Source organism: Triplophysa rosa, unplaced genomic scaffold (genome assembly GCF_024868665.1).
Source record: "Triplophysa rosa unplaced genomic scaffold, Trosa_1v2 scaffold344, whole genome shotgun sequence".
NCBI classification, from domain to species: domain Eukaryota; kingdom Metazoa; phylum Chordata; class Actinopteri; order Cypriniformes; family Nemacheilidae; genus Triplophysa; species Triplophysa rosa.
In genome coordinates, this window is record NW_026634346.1 from 38,028 (window position 1) to 57,832 (window position 19,805).

The 19,805-nt window shown below is 36.6% G+C and overlaps 1 protein-coding gene across 2 annotated transcripts; it reads right to left on the reverse strand.

The window, feature by feature from the left end:
* Positions 1-490: 490 nt before the first annotated feature.
* Positions 491-19,367, reverse strand: acap1 (ArfGAP with coiled-coil, ankyrin repeat and PH domains 1). Of its 2 annotated transcripts, XM_057327944.1 has the most exons (24): positions 18,795-19,367; positions 18,367-18,515; positions 16,958-17,015; positions 16,348-16,467; positions 16,160-16,213; positions 15,977-16,035; positions 15,647-15,830; positions 15,453-15,497; positions 15,233-15,328; positions 13,326-13,400; positions 13,113-13,225; positions 12,634-12,685; positions 11,790-11,890; positions 11,508-11,619; positions 10,737-10,942; positions 10,595-10,664; positions 10,378-10,472; positions 10,007-10,200; positions 7,810-7,857; positions 7,508-7,680; positions 7,140-7,249; positions 6,942-7,052; positions 5,563-5,618; positions 491-1,372 (listed from the first exon to the last, which is right to left on the reverse strand). In XM_057327944.1, exons 2-24 carry the CDS (start codon positions 18,417-18,419, stop codon positions 1,278-1,280), a joined length of 2,280 nt encoding a protein of 759 aa, XP_057183927.1. In that variant the 5' UTR covers positions 18,420-18,515; positions 18,795-19,367; the 3' UTR covers positions 491-1,277. The 2 variants fall into 2 exon arrangements, with proteins under 2 accessions (XP_057183927.1, XP_057183928.1); XM_057327945.1 differs by lacking the exon at positions 18,367-18,515 and having other exon boundaries at positions 18,795-19,362.
* Positions 19,368-19,805: the final 438 nt, after the last annotated feature.

The window sequence follows — 19,805 nt, forward strand, 5'->3', positions numbered from 1 at the left end:
CCACTCTTACTACCTCACAATGAAGTAATGTGATTTAATCCTTCGGAATTTTACTTGTTTTACTCAGTCCTGTTACCCTAAACATCCCCCTTTTGGTAACCTTGGAATATAGCACAAGACACATTGTCAAAAGGAAATTGTGTCATCTGGATGTTCTAAAGGCTATTAGTAAAGTAAATAAAAATTCTCATTTTGTTTTATGACATTGGAGCTATGACTGAGAGTTTAAGCCCTTTTACAAATATTTCTTAGACATTGTGCGTTTTAAAAATACAGATTTTGGTAAATGTCCTGCAATTAGCATGATAAGGGTGTGGCTATATATCATGCATTTATTAATTCTATACTAAAAATGCAGTCCTATTACAAAAATGTGCCCATCTTCTGTTAAAACATGTAAAAAAAATGAACAGATTGACCAATAAACCATTTAGAATAGTAAAATGTGTTATCAGATTCAGTGTAGTAAAAATAAAAAAGAAACAAGTCACGCAATAAGAAGTATTATTTATTTAGCTACATAAACTACCAACTACAGGGTAGTTCATTTGTACAGTAAATGTTGCTGAGAACATTGCATAGGCCTATTTATAAAATAGCAAGCAAACACTTTTTTCGGATGTTTTGCTTGGGTCTTAAAACAACAAAAAATACAATTCCATTATAAAGAACAAGTTTAAAAAGATCTCCCACCCAAACAACAGTTTACATTCAAGTTGCATTAACACTGTGGCTCTCAAAAGAATGAATTAGAGAAACTTTCATTTACATTTAAAATCATTCAAATGAGAAATGAATTCCATGGCTTGAATTCTAATTTAAAAGCATTTAAAGGTACACTTCACCTCTGGCTTGCTTAGCTATTTGTTACTTCCTTAGCATGAACCTGAAAACTTGCTCAGTTATAAATTATCAGAAGAACAAAAGTCCCTCATTAGATAAATAATGGCAATTTTGACCACAGAAATAATTGACTGTAAATAGCAGTTAACTACATGCTATGCACCGCATAGGTACAATACTAAAGCCAGAACTAGAATAAACAGCCTACGTTAAAAATCTGAATGTTTAGATTCACGCTTAAATTCTCACTTAAGGCAGAAAAACCAAACGAAGCAGCTTTTCATAGCAGGTTACAGTTTTCTGTGGTGTCGTGGTCCGCCACATGATGATTCAGCATAAAAACCATAATGAATTTATCTTGTCCTCTGATATGTGCAAGTGTGTGTGTGTGTGTGCTTGTGAGGCGTAACGCTGACATCTAGTGGCCGAATGGTTTATTTCATGTCGGTGCTACGTCGTTTAAGCTTCTCTGGGTTGTTGGAGGCCATTTGTGAGAAATCCCTGAAGATGTCATGGTAGGTATCGTCACCTGCAGTAAGAGATATGCAGATATAGAGAGAGCAAGAAATGATTAGCATTAAACAAATCTAATAAGAATAAGAATAACATCTGCACCGCAGTACATTTAATGCAATCATTTAATTATCTTTCCTTATACACTATCCTGCAATAAAAACTGTAAGAACAAGAACATGCATACATTAGACTGTACTACACTCAATGATGAAAGACAGAAAATCTGTGTGTAGCTGTTACGCATACAGTAGAGCGTACGGTAGCAGAGGTTTACCTGTAGCCTGCAGCGCAGAAGACACACACTGCAAGCAGTACAGTAGACACCTGGCCACCCATCTCAGGACATGCACATATATACACAGACACACAGACCAACAGCTAAAACAGTTTTGTATACAGAGACACAGACACAAACTACACTGAACAAGCCCCAGACCATAAAAAAACACAAGATGCAAAAGCCATAAGCACCAAAAGAGAGCTGTAAACATCTGGCATTGTGTATTTGATTCAGAGTAACAAAATCCTATTACATGTTGTGTTTGGTTATATTGATCGTAGTATCTGGAGTAATGATCTCTATTTGACTGCATTAATGGTGAGTTAATTGTAAAGATTGATTGGTGGTGATACTCCATTCAATGCCACATGTTAATGCTTATTCTATAATAGCTGAATAAATAGAAATACTTGTACTTGCAAGGCATAAAAATAGGTGTTATAAGGTTTGGAAAAATAATAAGGTCCAATAATAGAACAGAAGTGGAGCAGAACAGAAGACAGAGATTAATGATAATACAATATAGATGCATTAATAGTTAAAGGAAGCTATGAAGTTTATAAATGGCGGTGAACAGTGGTGAACATTCTAACAATGAACAGAATGAAAAACTGGTAGTACAACTAAGAATGAATTTATGTACAACAGTACGTTTGGGTAATTATAGATGATTATAAAGAAGTAAAAGTAGTAGTAATAGAGTTTTTAATACAATGTTGCCTTGCAAGCACTGCTATGACCTGCTGATGAATTAAAAAAATGTATAATTCCTTTAAATCAAGTCCCAGATGAACCTGAATATTCTAAAACGTATAGCTGTAAAGCAGACTAATGCCCCTTGCAAAAAACAAAGGTCTATAACAGATCTAGAGTGTCTTTCTATGGAAATGGTGGATGCTTTAAAACTGCTAAAATATAACTTTGGTTCATGTTGAAACTTCTCTGATTTAAAAAGACAATTTCAGAGTTACATTTGTGCGACGATGTATTTGAAGTGTAACTGTATCGCTGAATAAAACTAGCCATGATGAAGATAAGATTTGTGTAAATACACACTGCCATACTGTGATTTGAGCAATAACATGATGTAACAGATATGTAACATAAAAGTCACTGAGATGAGTCGCTGTCAACCCTTTTTACACTGCTCGTTTAAATGTGGATGATATAAGACATCAAAATACCATAACATGAAATAATATACACATGCATGGTTTACTTCTATACACAATGCATTACAATAATAGGTTCAATAAGAGAGATTCATGACTACTTGTGTTCTCATGTTGTGCTACAATGTTGCTTTATATTTTGTTTTAACTGACTTTGGTTTAAGAGTTTCCAACGAAACCATATTTTTCTACTGACATATGAGCTTTTCTGTTAACATTCAGGGGCGGTTTCCCAGACAGAGCTTAAAGTCCCCGTGAACTGGAAGTTGCAATTGTTTTTACTTCCGTATTCTGACACGTTTCCGAGTGAAAAGGAAATTTAAAGGAGAAAATTAGTGGGTGTGGCTTGCATTTTTCACTGTGAATTAAAGGTGCAGTTCTTGATTAACAGCGGCCACTAGCGATGTATTATAGAGTTGCCACAAATCGCTCAGTCCAAACACGACGGTGGCCACCACAGTACAAAAAGATGTTGTTCTCATGTTGATGCAGGGAAGAGATTTTGCGGGCATTAGAAAGACTGTAAGAGCTATGTCTTATGTATTACATAATATAAAAGGTTTGTGGATTTTAAGTTTAAAAAGAAGGATAAAAGTCAGGCAGGAGCTAGGACCTGTGTTAATACTATTAAGACCCGCGGTACTAGGGCTTTTAGCAGATATACTCATAGATATCTATATCTCTTTTACTCAATGATGAATAAACTTTCAGTTAATCCGCGGGTCACATGCGTGATCCGTACGGATCACGGATCTTCCCGCGATCCATTTCACCACGATACCACAGCGGAGAGGAAACGCGCATTGTAGAGTTGTTTGTCTGTTTAGGGCTGCTGCACAAAACATGGCAACGAATTCAATGTATGTAGGGCCGCTCTGTATGTAGATATAAACAGCTTATTCTAAGGTATTACAAACATAATGGTTCATTACGTAAGGTCTTTATACACCTCTGAAGAAATAGTTTTTTATATTATATTGCATTTCCGTCAATAGATCCTCCTAAAAACGCCGTATTGTTCCTTTAATTGGATGTGTAAAAACAGCTGTTGCATTGATTTTGAAATGAAACTGGCAGCAAACTGACAGCAGACCTGAAGGGGAGGAGTAAACGGATGCTCCTCCCAAGCAGTCTAATTTACGTCATTTGAGATGGATACTCATTTCAGGGTGGAAGTGCATTTTCAGATTTTAACTGAAGATTATGAGGGTACATGAATTTTTAAAAGAAAATTACCCACATTGATAAGCTATTTACAATAAACGCTGCAATATTACAATTTTAATTTCACTGGGACTTTAAAACTAGTCCCAGACTAACTTCAATGTTAAAGGTGTCTTTATCGAAAACAATTTACACTGACATATCTTAAAAAAGATCATTGTCATTGTTTTGTCTCGAGATGCACAGCAATAATGTTTTTGTAAGGTAAGTTTTTTTAAAACAACTTAAATATCTCAATTTAACTAAGGCCTAGTCCTGGCTTAAACTAATCTCTGTCCGGGAAACCACCCCTAAATGTTTTAAAGATCGGGTTTCATGCTATGTGTATGCATTCTAACTTCTTTACACTGTTAAACGTGCTGGCTTCTCATGCTTAACATGGTCAACTTGTTAAAAAATGAGTTGGACGTACGACATAGTATTTCTGTACTTGAAACACTACAACTTGTTTCGGAAAGTTTTTTTTATAATTCTGGATCCCTGTGTCGTCAAAGGGATCCTATTCCTTTTATTGGCCATTCTCCCGGAAAAGCACGGCAAGGTGAAAGAAAGAGCCTGCCCACGAGTGAGAATGCTTTCCATCAAGTTTATCTGCGCTGCGTCAAGATGGGCTGCGCTGCGCTGCAGCTCGTTACTCCAGTTTCACACCGCACACGTAAGCAGTGCGTAAGCAGCGCCTATTTTTTTCAGTGCACATGTTAACAGATGAGAGCATTCATACTGCACGCGTAAGCAGCGTGTGCTCGCAGAGCAGAAGCGGCGCGTAAGCAGCAATGTAGCGATCATTTTGGCGCCGAGTATATTTTCCCTACGTGCTGCTCTGCCTACGCACTGCTTACGCGTGCGGTGTGAAACGGGAGTTACTCTTGCGATAGTGAAGTTTATGTGTGTCTGTTTGTTCATGACATTTCAGTGATAGATGTTATATAAACGGTAGATATAACGCTGTATTTGAAGATCGTTTGAAACTGATAAGATGGTGAGATCCCAGTGCTAAAAGATGCCAGACATGAACTGCACGTGGTAAGTCAAACTAAGTCATACGTCTGTGTTTTGTTGGCAATCGGCGTGTACGTGCATAATGTACAAAACACGAAGGGATTAATGTGATGATGTGTTGCTTGCTCGTGGTGTAGTTCCATCCCACTCTCCCCACTAGTCCCACCTCCAGCAGCTCATGTTTTTCCGGAAATAATCGTATAGCTGTATCTCTCTTTTATAAATTTGATCAAACTAAATATTCTTCGAAGATACAATGTATGCAATACTACTGTATAGGCACTCAAGATTCATATGAGATTGGCAGAAATTGCCTGTGATACGCGATCATTAAAGTATTATACCAAAGTGCACAAATCCATATACTGTCTTTTATTTCCTTCTCTAAATCATCTAAATTTACAGCCAGTTAATTCTGGCCACCTTTTACTCGACCACTTAGCTGGTTCTTGAGAGACTGAAAGGTTTTTTTTGTCTGTCCAATCACAGCCCCAGTCCCACCACCATATCCCCACCCCTCAGAATGACCTGATGGAGTGCCGTCCATCTCCCGCATCTCCTTGTTCATCTTGGCTATCCGGAGTCTGTAAAAACCACATAAGATGACTGGTTAATGAAGTTATTTGCAGAAAATACATCATCATATGGACTGTAAGGCAATTATTGTCCTCTGTAACTGTTAATTTAATCAGCTATAGACCATTTTGCAACACTGGTCCAGAAGCACTTCCTGTTTTAGTTTTTTAACACTACACAAATGTTAGAACAAAATACAACTGAACTAAATTCAACATTTAGAACTGAATGAAAATGTTGATAGTTCACCCAAAAATGAAAAATCTGTCATGAATTACTCACCTTCACCCAAGTTGTTTCTAAACCTATTTAAATTGCTTTGTTTTGAATACAAAGAAAGATATTTGGAAGAATGTTAGCAACAGAGATTTCTGGGGCACCATTGACTACCATTAAAATGGTTGTCAAAGGTACCAGAGCTGTTTTCCCCCTAAATTCTTTAAAATTATACAAAAATGATTTGTACTATGATAGTCAATGGTGCATCAATGGTGAAGCATTCATCCAAATATCTTTCTTTGTGCTCAACAAAACAAAGAAATTTATACAGGTTTGGAACAACTTTAGGGTGAGTAATTAATGACAGATTTAACATTTTTGGGTGACCTATCCTTTTAAGACTTAATTATTTACAGTACATAAAATAAAATGCAATAAATAAAAAATACATGTGCTTCTGGCACTCAATGTAAAAAGTGCATTGAAAGAATGCATGAATTTGTATAGTCATGTGATGCTTTCTTCCACACAGACTAAAACGATTTAATAATTTTTAAACATTTCAGTTTAGTGTTGACGTACATTTGGAAAATGTCTGAATTTGAAAAATGCTAATGTGGATGTAAAAAAGGCTGTTTTCAAATGCATTTGAATGAATGTGAACCAAACCATAGTCTCACCCATTGGATATCTCCTTTTGCTGATTATTTTACCCATAATGCATACAGTTTACACAATTTAAGTAAGTTAGTGTGCACAGGCTTTGGATGGGAAATAAATTCAGACAATAGGCTGCAAAAATAGCAGTAGATTTTAACTGAATTTGACAATGTTTTGTCAAACAATCAAATCTTTGAAAGATAGTTTTGTTTGAGACACTCAGTAAACAAGCCAGTAAATGAGATCCATGAGCAATGAGCACCCCTGTGATATTCACTTTGTCATTGTTTATTTTATATTCATGATAATGACTTTATAATACTAACACACAAACATGTCAGCCATTCTTTTCCTGTGTAAACAGGAACGTTCTCTATCAGAACAAGTAAATTGCAAACACATCTGTCAAAAAAGTAAATAAATAAAAAATCTGGCTCTCTGACACTACTTACAGAGTGACGATGTCGGCATTGGCATTATCTATGGCTATGCCGATTGGGTCTTTCCCTTCATTATCTTTTGCGTTGTAGTCTGCTGCTCTCTTCAGAAACAGACATACCAGCCTATAACAAACCAACAACACATGCACGTTAGGTCATAGAACAGTGTTTGGTCGCACATTGTTTGTAATACGTCTAAGTGTGTATTACCCTGTATGTCCCAGTATGGTAGCATGGTGTAGTGGTCCTTTCCCATTGGAGTCCACCTGGTTAACATGAGCTCCGTTCTGCAGGAGGAACTCACAGGCTGCCAAGGAGTTCTGTAGAAATAAACACACAACCAAATCCAACACAATTCAAACACAACCAAACAGGCTGTTATAATGTTCTTCTTTTGAATTTAATCATCACTAGATGAGTAACTGCTGTTATATTTGTAATATTTGTAAAATCCACAAACATTTTTTAAAGGTTTTCCCAGCTTTCCGTGGGTGGTAACACAAGATTAACTGCACCAGGAAAACTGGGCAATCTATAATAAGCCTAATTGAAACACACACACATACAGGCACACTTACAGCCATAGCGGCTTGTATTAGTGGAGTTTTGCTGTCTTCTGCCACGTTGACCCAGTTGACGTCGGCGCCGTGCGCTAGAGCGTCTGCCATGAGTGGGAAATGTTGCATAGCTGCAGATCGATACAGCAAAGCCCCGGGATGAAGGCCACTCAGATCTTCCTCTTCATCATTCTCTGCAGAGAGAGAGAAAGAGAGTAAGTAAACATTTGTAATTCTATGCAGAATGTGAGAGATTCTGAAGTAAAGAATTCATCATTTTCTGCAGCTGTCTTTTATTTATCATATTTATGTGTGTGTCGAACCTTTATGAGAGCTGGAATTGTTCTTCATTATGTCACTTGGGGTCAAGCCTACAAGAAAAAACACAAATAACAGTCAACTGATTAGATCAGTGGCAAATGAAACAGACACTCATTCAGAAATCCTTCATGGCTTCTGTTTACTAGTCCATTTACTATTATTAAACTATTGTTATGTTCCAGTTCTCAAATTTGATGGGCTGAGAAGTGTTGATATTTAGTCAAACAGCACTATGACATTACATTTTACTGTTCTGCATCAGTATGTCTGCAGCGTTCCAAACTGGCTGTCAGTCAGCTGCAATGTATAGCAACAGTTTATTACTTTTCTTCTGGGCTTCTATTTGTGTTCAGTGGATCAAAGCAGTCATAAGAAACAGGAACTATTCTTAATTATTTACTGATTTTTTTAACCAGGTTAAAAAGGACTGCCTACCTATGCTGACATTGGAAGCATTTAAGGAACATATCCTCTGACCCATAAAACAGTACTATGCATTCACCATAATGCAATGTGGGGTTTAATCTGCGTGATAATATCGGATTACTGTAGTTCAACTGTTAAAGCTTTGCGCTATAGCAAGATATATACCAGAGAATAAATGGACCGATAAAATGCACAGTAAGTCTCTTATTTAAAGAATGAATGTCATAGCAACAGCAAGTTGAAAAAATGGTGGGTAAGGGACCATCTAAAAAGTTCACACATTGTAATATGACAGCAAGAGGGAAATTCCGAGAGCACGTGAAGGCAGCATAAACTGCCTGAAGACTCCATTTAAATTGATAGTTCACCCAAAAATGACAATTCTGTTACTTTTTACTCACCCTCAAGTTGTTCTAAAACTGTATAAAATTCTTTGTTCTATTGAACACAAAAGAAGATGTTTGGAAGAATTTGGAAAACTAAACACTTCTAGGGCACCCTTGACTACCATAGTAGTTTTACAAGCATACTTCTAAATATCTCTTTTTGTGTTCAGCGGAACAACAAAATTTAGACCGTTTTGGAACAACTAGGGGGTGAGTAAATTATGACAGAATTTTCACTTTTGTGTAGTATTCTATCCAGTGTTGGGGAGTAGCTAACTACAAGTAGCGACGCTACTAACTTAACTACATTTTTCTGTAGCTTGATGGTAGTTAAGTTACTTTTAAAACAGTGTAGCTTTTCCGGTAGTTAAATACTTCCACAAGCAAGTAGCGGTGTAGCATGTCGAAACGCTACTCGCTACATTCCATTGTGACAAACTTTTAAGCAATAAGCAGCGCACAGACAAAAACTTGGTCAATTGGTCAAAGACTAAAGATTATAGACAAACCGTTTTATTTACAGGAAAAAGGTCTAAAAGGCATTAAAATAATACATAATTAAAAGTTGTAGACAGCGAGTTTTCACAATATACAGCAATAATAATGCAAACATTCTTAAAGAAAAAAATGCCTCAATTACGACAAAAATGAGATATTCTAAACGTAAGACAAGAAATATGCTATTGACAAGAGACACGGATCCTCATCTAAATAAAGCATTAAAAGCGGCGTTCCTGGAATTTACCGTAAACCACTCAATATCCGCGCATCCGAATGGCTTGACCGCAGTGATTAAGAGACATGAACTTGGACAAATAAGGCTATGGGCAGTTAAAGAAGCAAACAGTAATATTTACACGTTTGTATGTATTCTGTGCAAACCAAAAATTTAAACGCTGTCTGCATCAAAGACTTCAAGCACAAATTTAAGGAAACACATACAGGTGAGTTATTTGGCCCTTTGCAAAATATATAAGTTGCATACATTTGTTCTTTTTGTTGTTATAATTATTCACATTGTCTACATTTTGCAAACTGTTAACTTGAGATAAATTTGAGTATTCAACTTGACTGTATAACTTTAACTTGAGTACTGTGTAGTTTACAAAATAAAATAACACTGAAATCATAACTGTATTGTATTACATTGTTTTAAACAGTGTTTTCTTAAAACATTTTTCATTAGCTAACTACTTTTTCAGATGGGTAGCTAAGCTGTAATTGAACTACTTTTATTGATGAGTAGCTTAGCTTATCTAACTACAGTTTCAAAGTAGCTTCCCCAACACTGATTCTATGTAGTGTGTATGTAGATTTCACAGCTGGAGTGAAATAAAAGGAATGGTTTTGTGCTTATTGAGTTTTTAGGATATATGGGTCTGTGTACCTGTAAGTCTTGGAAGAGTGGCTCGAGTGGGTTTGGGTTTAAGTGCGGGACGTGCGGTCTGTCTGTCTTCTGTGGTCGCTCGATTACGTCGAGCACTGGAACGTCGCAGGAGCGGACCTCTACCAGTCTCTGGGAGCTTGTGGATGAATTTCTTCTCCACATATTTCGAGCGAATCCATGATTCCTTATCTTGTCTGAGAGATGATCAATTGGGTTACACAGAGAGAACCACCACTAATGTTGCCAAATATAAATATCTTTAAAAAAATCACAAATTATGTTGTGAGCACTTGTATATATTTGTTCATAAAATAACTATGCAAAGGCTTGGTAGGAAACTCAAATTGTGCATGTCAATACAGAGCACCTACCTTGGACTAGAGGGGTGGGGCTTCTTGATGGTGATCTCATCTATACGCGCCTCATAGATCTTGTTTATAGCTGTGTTTCCTAACTCACACATGAGCTGAAGACAGAAAGTGATGAAGAAACAAAAGATGACAGGGCAAGAGAAGAGACTAAACAAATCGTAAAGAGTAAAAATTCCATATGATTGAGAAATATATGAAAATGTGTGTGTAGTCTTACTTTGATGAGCTCAGGTTCCCAGGAGTCCAGCGTAAGGGATCGTACCTTTGAAAAGTGGACACCTAAACTCCTGTAAACACAAAACCAAAATTTTAGGTGCACATTCACAAGATACAGTATAATGCGTATGTGTGTGTATTACCTGTGTATACCAGAGCAGGTGATGCACAGTGTGATACCCAGATTAATAGAGGCCCAGTCAGGTCCAGGTTCCCCGCAGTCACAGCACTGCCTGTTCCCCGGAATGGCCTGCACCTCTTCCAACGCCTCCCGACCAGAAGTTTCTGACTCCCCTCCACTTCCACTCAAACGCACATTTCCCCCGGACACTGAACTACAGCGATCTCTCTGAGAAACACATAAATGTTCATTTAAACATTGAGTATCAGTAAAAATCAGATACTTTGCTCATGGTCTCCTTAGTCTGCTGATCATTACGCTACTGTAAAGAAAATGAACTCGATATCTAATAAGATGGGAAAATTCGGGACTTTAAATAATTAACCATTTGCTTAAGACATTTACGTTGTAAGAATGTACTGTGAGACTTTAGATATAAAAACGGGCACTGGTGAGTTATTGTTTTATCATGAATATGTGATAACTCCCTATTAATTTAATAGAACGTTTGGGCATACCGGTAGCGTCAGTGTAATGACGTCATGAGCAATCCAGTTATTTATATAGATCAGTGGTACAAGCCAATGGTTCCCACAATAAATAACACCCTAATACATACAGCAGTAATAAATAAACACACAAAATAACGTTTACTGATTATTTCTAAAAATGGTGTAGGTGACGTGTAGGTATGTGATAGAAGACATCAGTAAGCTCAATATTCAAACAGCTGAACATAATGGAAAGTCCCCACCAAAACAAAAACAAACGTGTGAATTTGTGTATGTTTTACAGGGCTTAGAGTGTCATCTCGTCTCTCTTGGAACGCTGAGGCTATGCTGTTTTGAACGGCGTTGATCCAGCCTTGCTGCTGGCACTCTGAATCAGCCTGCAGCAAGCAGCTCCTATGGACAAGCACACATACACATTGGTATTTAGAGTTTCGGTAGGTTATGTAAATACAGAATAACATTTACAAAATGTCTACATTGGCATATACAAAAAACAAACAAACAAAGTATTGCTCTAATATACATTACATTTTAAAACACCAGCCCCACACACATAGACTCACTTAGATGGAGAGACGACCTCAAAGCAGAAACGTCTTTCTTGTTCAGTGCAGTGCTTTACTGTGCATAAACGCAAGTCCTCCACAACAACAGTGGGCTGCTCCTGTATGCAGAAAAAAACAATATGTGCCTTCTGTATGTGGTGCATGTTTATGAGGTTACAGAAAAGAACATGCAAGAACTGTGGTTTGTGTGTAGGCATATATTTGTCTCTATGTACAGTAACCATGTTTAAAGGATGCTCTTTCATTAGATTAGGAGATTTAATAGAGGTTTTGTATAAATACCGTATCAGCTAGGTCTCTTTACATTTATTCATTTAGGAGACACAGTCCAAAGCAACTTTAAAATGAGACGGCATTTAACATTTAATCAACGAAAATGATAAATGCTGATGCGCTCACTTCTTTTAAATTTAGGTCTAATGTTTTGTAAATACCTTAGTAGAAAAATAATAGAAACAAATCAGACATTTTTAACCAAATTATCTATAAAATGAAACGCTATAAAATTATCTATAAAATGAAACATGAAAATATCCAAAAAAGATGATTTGTTTTTAGAATAAATTGCTAAACATTCTTGAAGTCTTCTTTTCTTAGAATCAAATGTGAGAACAGTTGAAACATTGTTGGGATCTTCTAAAATGCTAAAAATCAGATGCAGTATCTCAGGAAAAATATAGAGACTCAATTTGCTCTTCAATTGGTTCAGTTGTTGTCTAGGATAGACAGATAATTTTAAGAGATCTCATTTTAATTTCCCGTGGGTATGTTTGTGTGAAATATGTTGTGATTTTTGTTGTTGATAAATGCTGCCAACTTCTTGTTAGACGTCCATACTTACATTATGTTTCTTTTGGTAAACCAACTGGTTTTTCTGAATGGAAAACCAACGCCTGCAACATGAACACACAGATGCACGTATCATCGCCATGTGAGGTATTAATAATGCATTTAGACTTGTACTTATGATTCACCTCCAATACCACAGAAATTCTACCTCCACAATGGACACAAGTGTAGTGAAAAAATAGGTGAAAGTGCAAATTCGTCCTCATAGACAAAATATAAAGGTATGACAAATGTTTAAAAGACTCCATGAAATGATAAATTAAATTAAAGCAAATAACTGAAACTGTGCATGGATAAAGAATTTCAACAAGCCACAACAGTACATCTATTGAATTAAAAGAATATAAATAGTTCCTAAAGGGACTAATAAACAGTAAAATGTTTGTTAAAATGTGTATGTTGTCTGACCTTAAACAAAATCAAAAAATTATTAAACTGCTCTGGAATGGGATAAAGAGTGGAAACATGTACCTGCTCCATGTTTTGAAAGCATTGCTGGCTCTCTTGTACAGGTAACCTTCCATTACGATGCCATTGGGTGCATCTGGGCTGAAGTCCATAATGGAGTCATCATACGTCACGTCCTAAGGATGCCGATACAAATAAATCTTACTTTAGAAGTGTCTTTGTGTATATTATGTACAGTGCCTATGTGTACAAATACAATAGTCTGTTTGTTACTACCTTTTTCTTGACAGCAGCATGTCTTTGCTCCATGTCTCTTTTCTCTCTTGCTGAATTCAGGACCAGTTGAGTGTACTGAGAGACAATAACACATCTATGTGACATTTCATAATTTAAGTATTATTTTAAACAGAATGTATTATCAAATTTGTACAACGTTTTAATAAACAAAACAAACTTTAACTTTCAAAATGTAGGACTTGTCAGACCAGACAGAAAATCCTGAAAAGCTAGAAACTCTTGGAGACTGAGGTTTGGATCATCTCCAGCTATGTGCTGTGACATGCATTTAGCTAGATCTTGAGCTTGGTTGTATATCATACATTTATAAACACATGGCTTAGCCATAATCACCACTTTTGTACATAGTTATTAAGAGACTCATCCAGTCATGAGCTATGACGGTGAGTGCATTATAATTGCAGTCTATTGATGGTGCTGCAGATTTTCGGACCACAGTCAGAACACATGTCAAAGTACACGTCACTCAAGGCTTAACTGAACAAGAAAGTCTGTAGGACATGCTGGGTCTTGCTTAACTTCCTGACCTATATTGAGAGAAGGCCATGAAGATAACCTCTATGTCCACCTTCACTTGTTATTCTGACTTTCCTGTTCTCTCCCATGCTTTGTTCGAGTCTGTCATGTGATTTCATCAAAACACATTTCCCTGTTTCCTTGGCTCTGTTACTACTTTTAAAAACACTCTTTATATCGTTTGAAAACATTTACATTTTCTCTTTTTTCAAATACTGTGGAGCAAAGTAATTCTTAAAAACCCCACTGCTATAGGCTCTTGACATCTCTTGACATTTGTCATGCTTAGCGTTTCACCATTTCCTTTGCTTACAGGAAGTTATGAGCAGGTTTTGTGGTTTTCGCAGGCCAGTAGAAGGTGAGTAAGTTTCCTGTCTAAAACGTCTACATTACAACTTCATGTTCCACAGCATCAAGTAACTACTTAAAAACGGATTGTTTTTCTTATTACAATATGAACATATTATTAAACTGACAACCATGCACAATTACTGTACGTTAAGAAGTAAATAATCCATGTACTTAATAATCAAAGATAACACACGTTGTGTTTCGCTTGAATTTTTACTGTTTCTTTATGAAGTTTAACATGCTGAATATGAAAATCACATTTTTTTTACCATCGACGGTACTCACAAAAAAACTAAATTTTTTTTTACACATTTATACATTTCAGTATTATTACTTGTACGCAGAAATGACATGGTACTGGCATAACATTGAGCTCAAAACAACAGTCGTCCAAAACTTCAGAAGTGTACATTTGATCGTTTTTGTTTTTTATGACTAATACTGTCCTCACGAATAAAGTTCCAGAAATGTCTAGGATTTTCTGACGGTGACAATTAGAAAATTTCTAAAATACAATAAAACATTGATACTACATGAAAATAAATATTACCACAATAATTAGCATCGCAGAATTGTATAAAAACTATAAAAAGGTCAGGTGAAACAAAATTTGTTAATAAGTTGCATGAAGAGATCTTGCACTATTAAAATCAAAATGCAGCAGTGTTTGTTTTTACTAGTAACATCGTTACGTTTTGTTCTAGCATTTTACTGTTCTGCTATCTTGAAAGTATGTGCCAACACATAAACCAGCGTGTGATGCGTACTGTTTCCTGTTGTTGCTCTCTCTGGCAAACAACTTCCTGTCATGATGTGCCGTCATGTGATCCCTCAATATGCCATCATATTCCTCTCATTAGACCCTGTTGTTTAATTCAACCTTTCCACTATTTTTACGTGACTACGTGTCAATTTCCTCTTCCGAACAACTCTGCCTTCGTCTATCAACCAGCTTGATATTTGATACACTTTTACTTTCCTTTCTGGTGGCTTGTGTATGTAGACAGATCACCTCTCACCTCATCCTTCAACTGCTTGCGATAGTTTTCCAGTTCTGTGAGTGACTGGTAACCCTGCTGGAAGAACAGAGCCTGGGCCTCCATAAGAGAAAGCATCTGACAAACCACACACACACATAAAACAACAAAGAAAAGTGACTATTCATTTCCATTTAGTCTACATTATTATCATAGAGCTCTACATTTTAATGCCTACATCACCGTATTCTATGACACATACCGCCATAAGAATTTCGGTCTTCTTCCTTGACTCTATGACATTAATCTAGATGGAAAAAACAGGAACAATAAGTGACTGGTAGCCTTGCAGTTGTTGTATTATAGAATGAGAGCATATAACATTGCTTTTATATTGTATATAATTTATGTGTGTAAATGAAAGAGTCTGTAAATGCAAGTATACAGTATGTTTACCTGTAACACATAGTCCAGTGCTCCTGATCTGAATGCTCTCCTTGCGTTCAACAGGTTATTGCTGGCATCTTCCACCTCATGCTGTTTTCCCCTTGGTGCCTGAGCGTTCCTGCCCACTGCTGCCTCCAGGTTTTCACTGTTGCGCTCAAATTCCTTACGCACATCCTTAAAACGTTTCACATCGCTTAGAGGAGGGTTGCGAAAGACATTGAGAGATTAAAAAAATGACATTTCTATTTTTTATTCAATTTTTTATTCATGCTTCAGTCTAACCCTACATCCATGCATACATTTATTCATTTACTGGCTGAATAGAAAAACTCCACTTACTCTTTCACAAAATTCTGCAGTTTTAACTTCACAGACTTCTGTGTGGTTTCAATCACCTCCTGATGGGAGAGACAGAATTCACAGAACAGTGGAAAGCAAGCCAAAAGGAAAAGTAGAGGAACACATCCACACAGACTGTTGGCATTTAGGTTGCTATGAGTAACGGTAAAAAGTAAGACTTACCTCTTGAGCACCAAGGATGTTTGACAGTTTTTTGGAAAACTTGTCTAAACACTCCTAAAAGAAGGAAACCTGTATTAAAGCTTCTGTTAAGAGCAAAACTCTTAATGTGGTGTGGCTAACCCTACATGGGTTTTTGTGTATGTGATTCTATTTTGAAATCACTTACAGTTGACTGCGAAGACACTTACCCCTATAGTGCTGTCCTCAGAACAGTGATGTCCCAGCTCTTTCAGGCCATTTACAAAGCTTTTACTGTTCTGGCAATACACTCGACCCGTCTCCAGCATAGTGTGGCACTGTTTCACCAACTACACAAACACACAGAATTTTATAGTAAGTCATAAAAAATAAAAAAAACTCCAAAACACACACACACACACATTTAATTTTGTAGGAGCTAAAAACAACTAGTAAAATTATAGAAAAGAAGAGAATGAGCTCTGTGGTTTGAAACAAGCTGGTCTAATTTATTCAAGGGAAATTGGTGCTTGTGGTCAACAGCTTTTCAATTGGTAATTCCTCTTTGTAGTTCCTCTCAGGACACGGCATTACACTGTATCTTTTTCACAAAATTTATAAAAGACGTGGCAGGAGAGAGGAACAGTAACAACAACTTCATCGCAAATTGGGGAATTGAACCTTTCAATTTTGATTTAATAAACCTTACCTGCAGCAACTGTATTTCAAATGTTATTTTATGGTGTTGGTGTAAGTACAGTATGAGGGTCTTCTCTGTTATGGTTTAAAACAATAGGCAGAATATAATTATGTGAGTCTCTCAGCATCTCCGGGTCTCACCTTTTCAAGTCTTGACTCCAATTCATTAACATTAGCCTCCACCTTGTCAATTTCTGCCCTGTTAAAACATAAAAACACATGCAACAGAATAAATGAATTAAAAGGCCTACTCATTCTAACTCAAGCTGTTTAACAACAAACCAGTATGTACTTTTTTTGCACAAAACCTGACAAATTAATGTAACACTTAATGTTTCAACTTAGAGATCAAAAACATATGTACAACATGTTTGACAACTCGGCAAAAGGGCACAGTAATTCGTTTTATATATCTATGTTTTATATACAACAGACTATTAATGCATGTTTCAGTGAGTCATCATCTTATCTGTTTTGATTCTCACAGCAAACACAGAATAACGGCTTGTGGCTCTTTGTGGTTTTTCTCTTTTTTTTACAAACAGCAACAGCATAAATGCTTCTATTCTTTCTAACTTTATAAACTCACCTCCTCTTATTAACAAAGAACAGGTGACTGAAAGGCATGACATCACTTTAAAAAATATTAAATAAAAGGCTAGTCCTTTTGAAGATACTATGCAGGTTTTACCATGCATAATCTAAGGATTGTGCACCGTGTGCTTGGATGTGGGTTTAAAATGAATGTATATATTTGTAAGTGCACAAAATGTGCATGTCTGAGAGAACTTTCCGCAGCAATCCACCCCTGAAACACACTTCCTGTCTCCTGTTTATCATTTTAGTATCTCTCCTCTTCCTGCTCCCCCACCACCATCCAGCTGTTACTTAGCAACCTGAGGCAGCTTTGGTCTGAAGTAAACTACTGTAGGCCTCAACAGTGTTTATTTCACTGGCCCTTATGCATCTTGCTTTGTGAATTTTCCTTTTCAGTTGCTTTCTGTATCTGAAGATCCAAAAATGCCCTTACATTCTGTACATATAGACTAGATCAAACCACATGTCTTGTATCTGTATTTGATAGATGAAAAGGATACTATGCGTATTTATATATGTGCAGTACTGTGACCTAATTTGCGAACTCGCTAAACCCTGCGTCTGCTCTCTCTGCAGCCACGAAGACATAGCACATGTCTTACTTTGCATTATGTGCCCACAAGTAGGCCTAAGTAGAGAGCCAAACCAAAAAAAGACATTGATGAAAGAAAGAAAACTACAAAAAAAAGACAAGTAACCGCATGGAATTATTCCTCTGTGTGAAAAATATCAGACAGCCTTCCATTCATTCCTCCTTTAGGACTCCAGTGCCGAAAGATATGTACCACACTAAACGTTGAGACGGCATTTCACGCTGATACGAGACTAAGTTAAGCACACCAATACAGTAACTAGTGAGATGAATTTTTTGAATTGTGTTACATTATTTGGTGTAGTTTGGTAGTCCTGAAAACAAATTGTATTATGTATTGACATGGTAATAATTAATTTACCTGAATCTCGGGGAGTCTTTCAGGCACTCTTCAAAGTCGAGTTTAACCGTCATTTTGGAAGAATTCAAAACGACACAACTTTTTAATTCCTTAGTGGTGGACCCAGAAAGAGATAATACACCACTTCTTCAAGATTTGTATATCCAATGCTTTGAGATCAATGGTGTGAACAGCACCAGGGGTCATTCAGAAACAAAGAATTACAACAGTATCCATTAGATGGTTTCGGTATAAACATCTGTCAGGGTGTTGATTTGTGAAAGCAAAGAGCATCCTTTAAAAAGTACCATAAATTTGTTTGATTTTTCAGGAAATTCACTGCGTTCTCAACACAACGCGAAAGAAATTATATAAATATATACTAAAATGATGAATACAATTTTATAAAAATCAAAGATCGATTGAAAAATAAATTTAGATAACCATACCAACAACTACGGCCTCAACTCTTCCTGAAATTTTAAGAGCGCGCTTTTATTATACGTCCCATTTCGTGTGTTTCGTCCATTTGTTAGTCCAGAGATTCACGGGTTTATCGATGTTCGTTTCAACTCATCAAACACCTTGTACTTGCAGATCTCCCTTGAGGGACTGGAACTTTTCGCACTTCGCAGATGAACACTTTTTCCGCCCTTGCATTTGCAGTTGGTCCGCCTCCTTAGCGCGCACTTTATTTCCGGGTTTGGTTTGATGCACCATAAACAGCAGTGGCTCTGTCTGTATTTTTTTGTTTCAAGCAGTTTGTTTAGCGGATCAACGATAAGGTCTTCAGTTGAAGAAATTAGTTTTGTTTTTGCTTCATATAGTACAAGATCAGTCAACTATTAGTTTTTGCGTCCACATCCCAGTTTCCCTTGAAACTTCTAGGGAGTGTTCTCCACATTTTCCAACATTCGTCATTAGATCTGCTAGTGTATTGTGCTTGGGTAGACCTGGTTTAACCTGTTGTTCATAAGAAAGCCCCACCTGTCAGCTGTAAAAAATCACAAGCCAAAGCCAAACAGAATCGCAAAAGCTGTGAGTCAGAGATGTAACCTTAAAGGGATACTTCACCCAAAAACGAAAATTCTGTCATCATTTACTCACCTTCGAATTGTTCCAAATCTGTATACATTTCTTTGTTCTGATAAACAAAGAGAAAGATATTTGTAAGAATGCTTATAACCAGACAGATTTTGCCCCCGTTGACTACCATAGTAGGAAAAAATACAATGGTAGTCAAAAGTGCCCCAGAACTGTTTGCTACATTCTTCAAAATGTCTTCTTTTGCGTTTAACAGAACCAAAAAAAAAGGATAAAGTAATTTTTCCTACTATGGGAGTCAATGGGGGGGGGGGAATCTGTTTGGTTATAAACATTCTTCCAAATATCTTTCTCTGTGATAATCAGAACAAAGAAATTTATGCAGATTTGGAACAACGCGAAGGTGAGTAAATGAT

Bases quoted from the DNA above. Each gene is read 5' to 3' on its own strand.
- acap1 (XM_057327944.1), bottom strand. From the start codon at position 18,419: ATGACGGTTAAACTCGACTTTGAAGAGTGCCTGAAAGACTCCCCGAGA. The intron at 10,473-10,594 runs GTAAGACTACAC...TTCTGTCTTCAG, and splicing joins GGGAACCTGAGCTCATCAAA to CTCATGTGTGAGTTAGGAAA. The intron at 10,201-10,377 runs GTAGGTGCTCTG...ATCATCTCTCAG, and splicing joins CCCCACCCCTCTAGTCCAAG to ACAAGATAAGGAATCATGGA.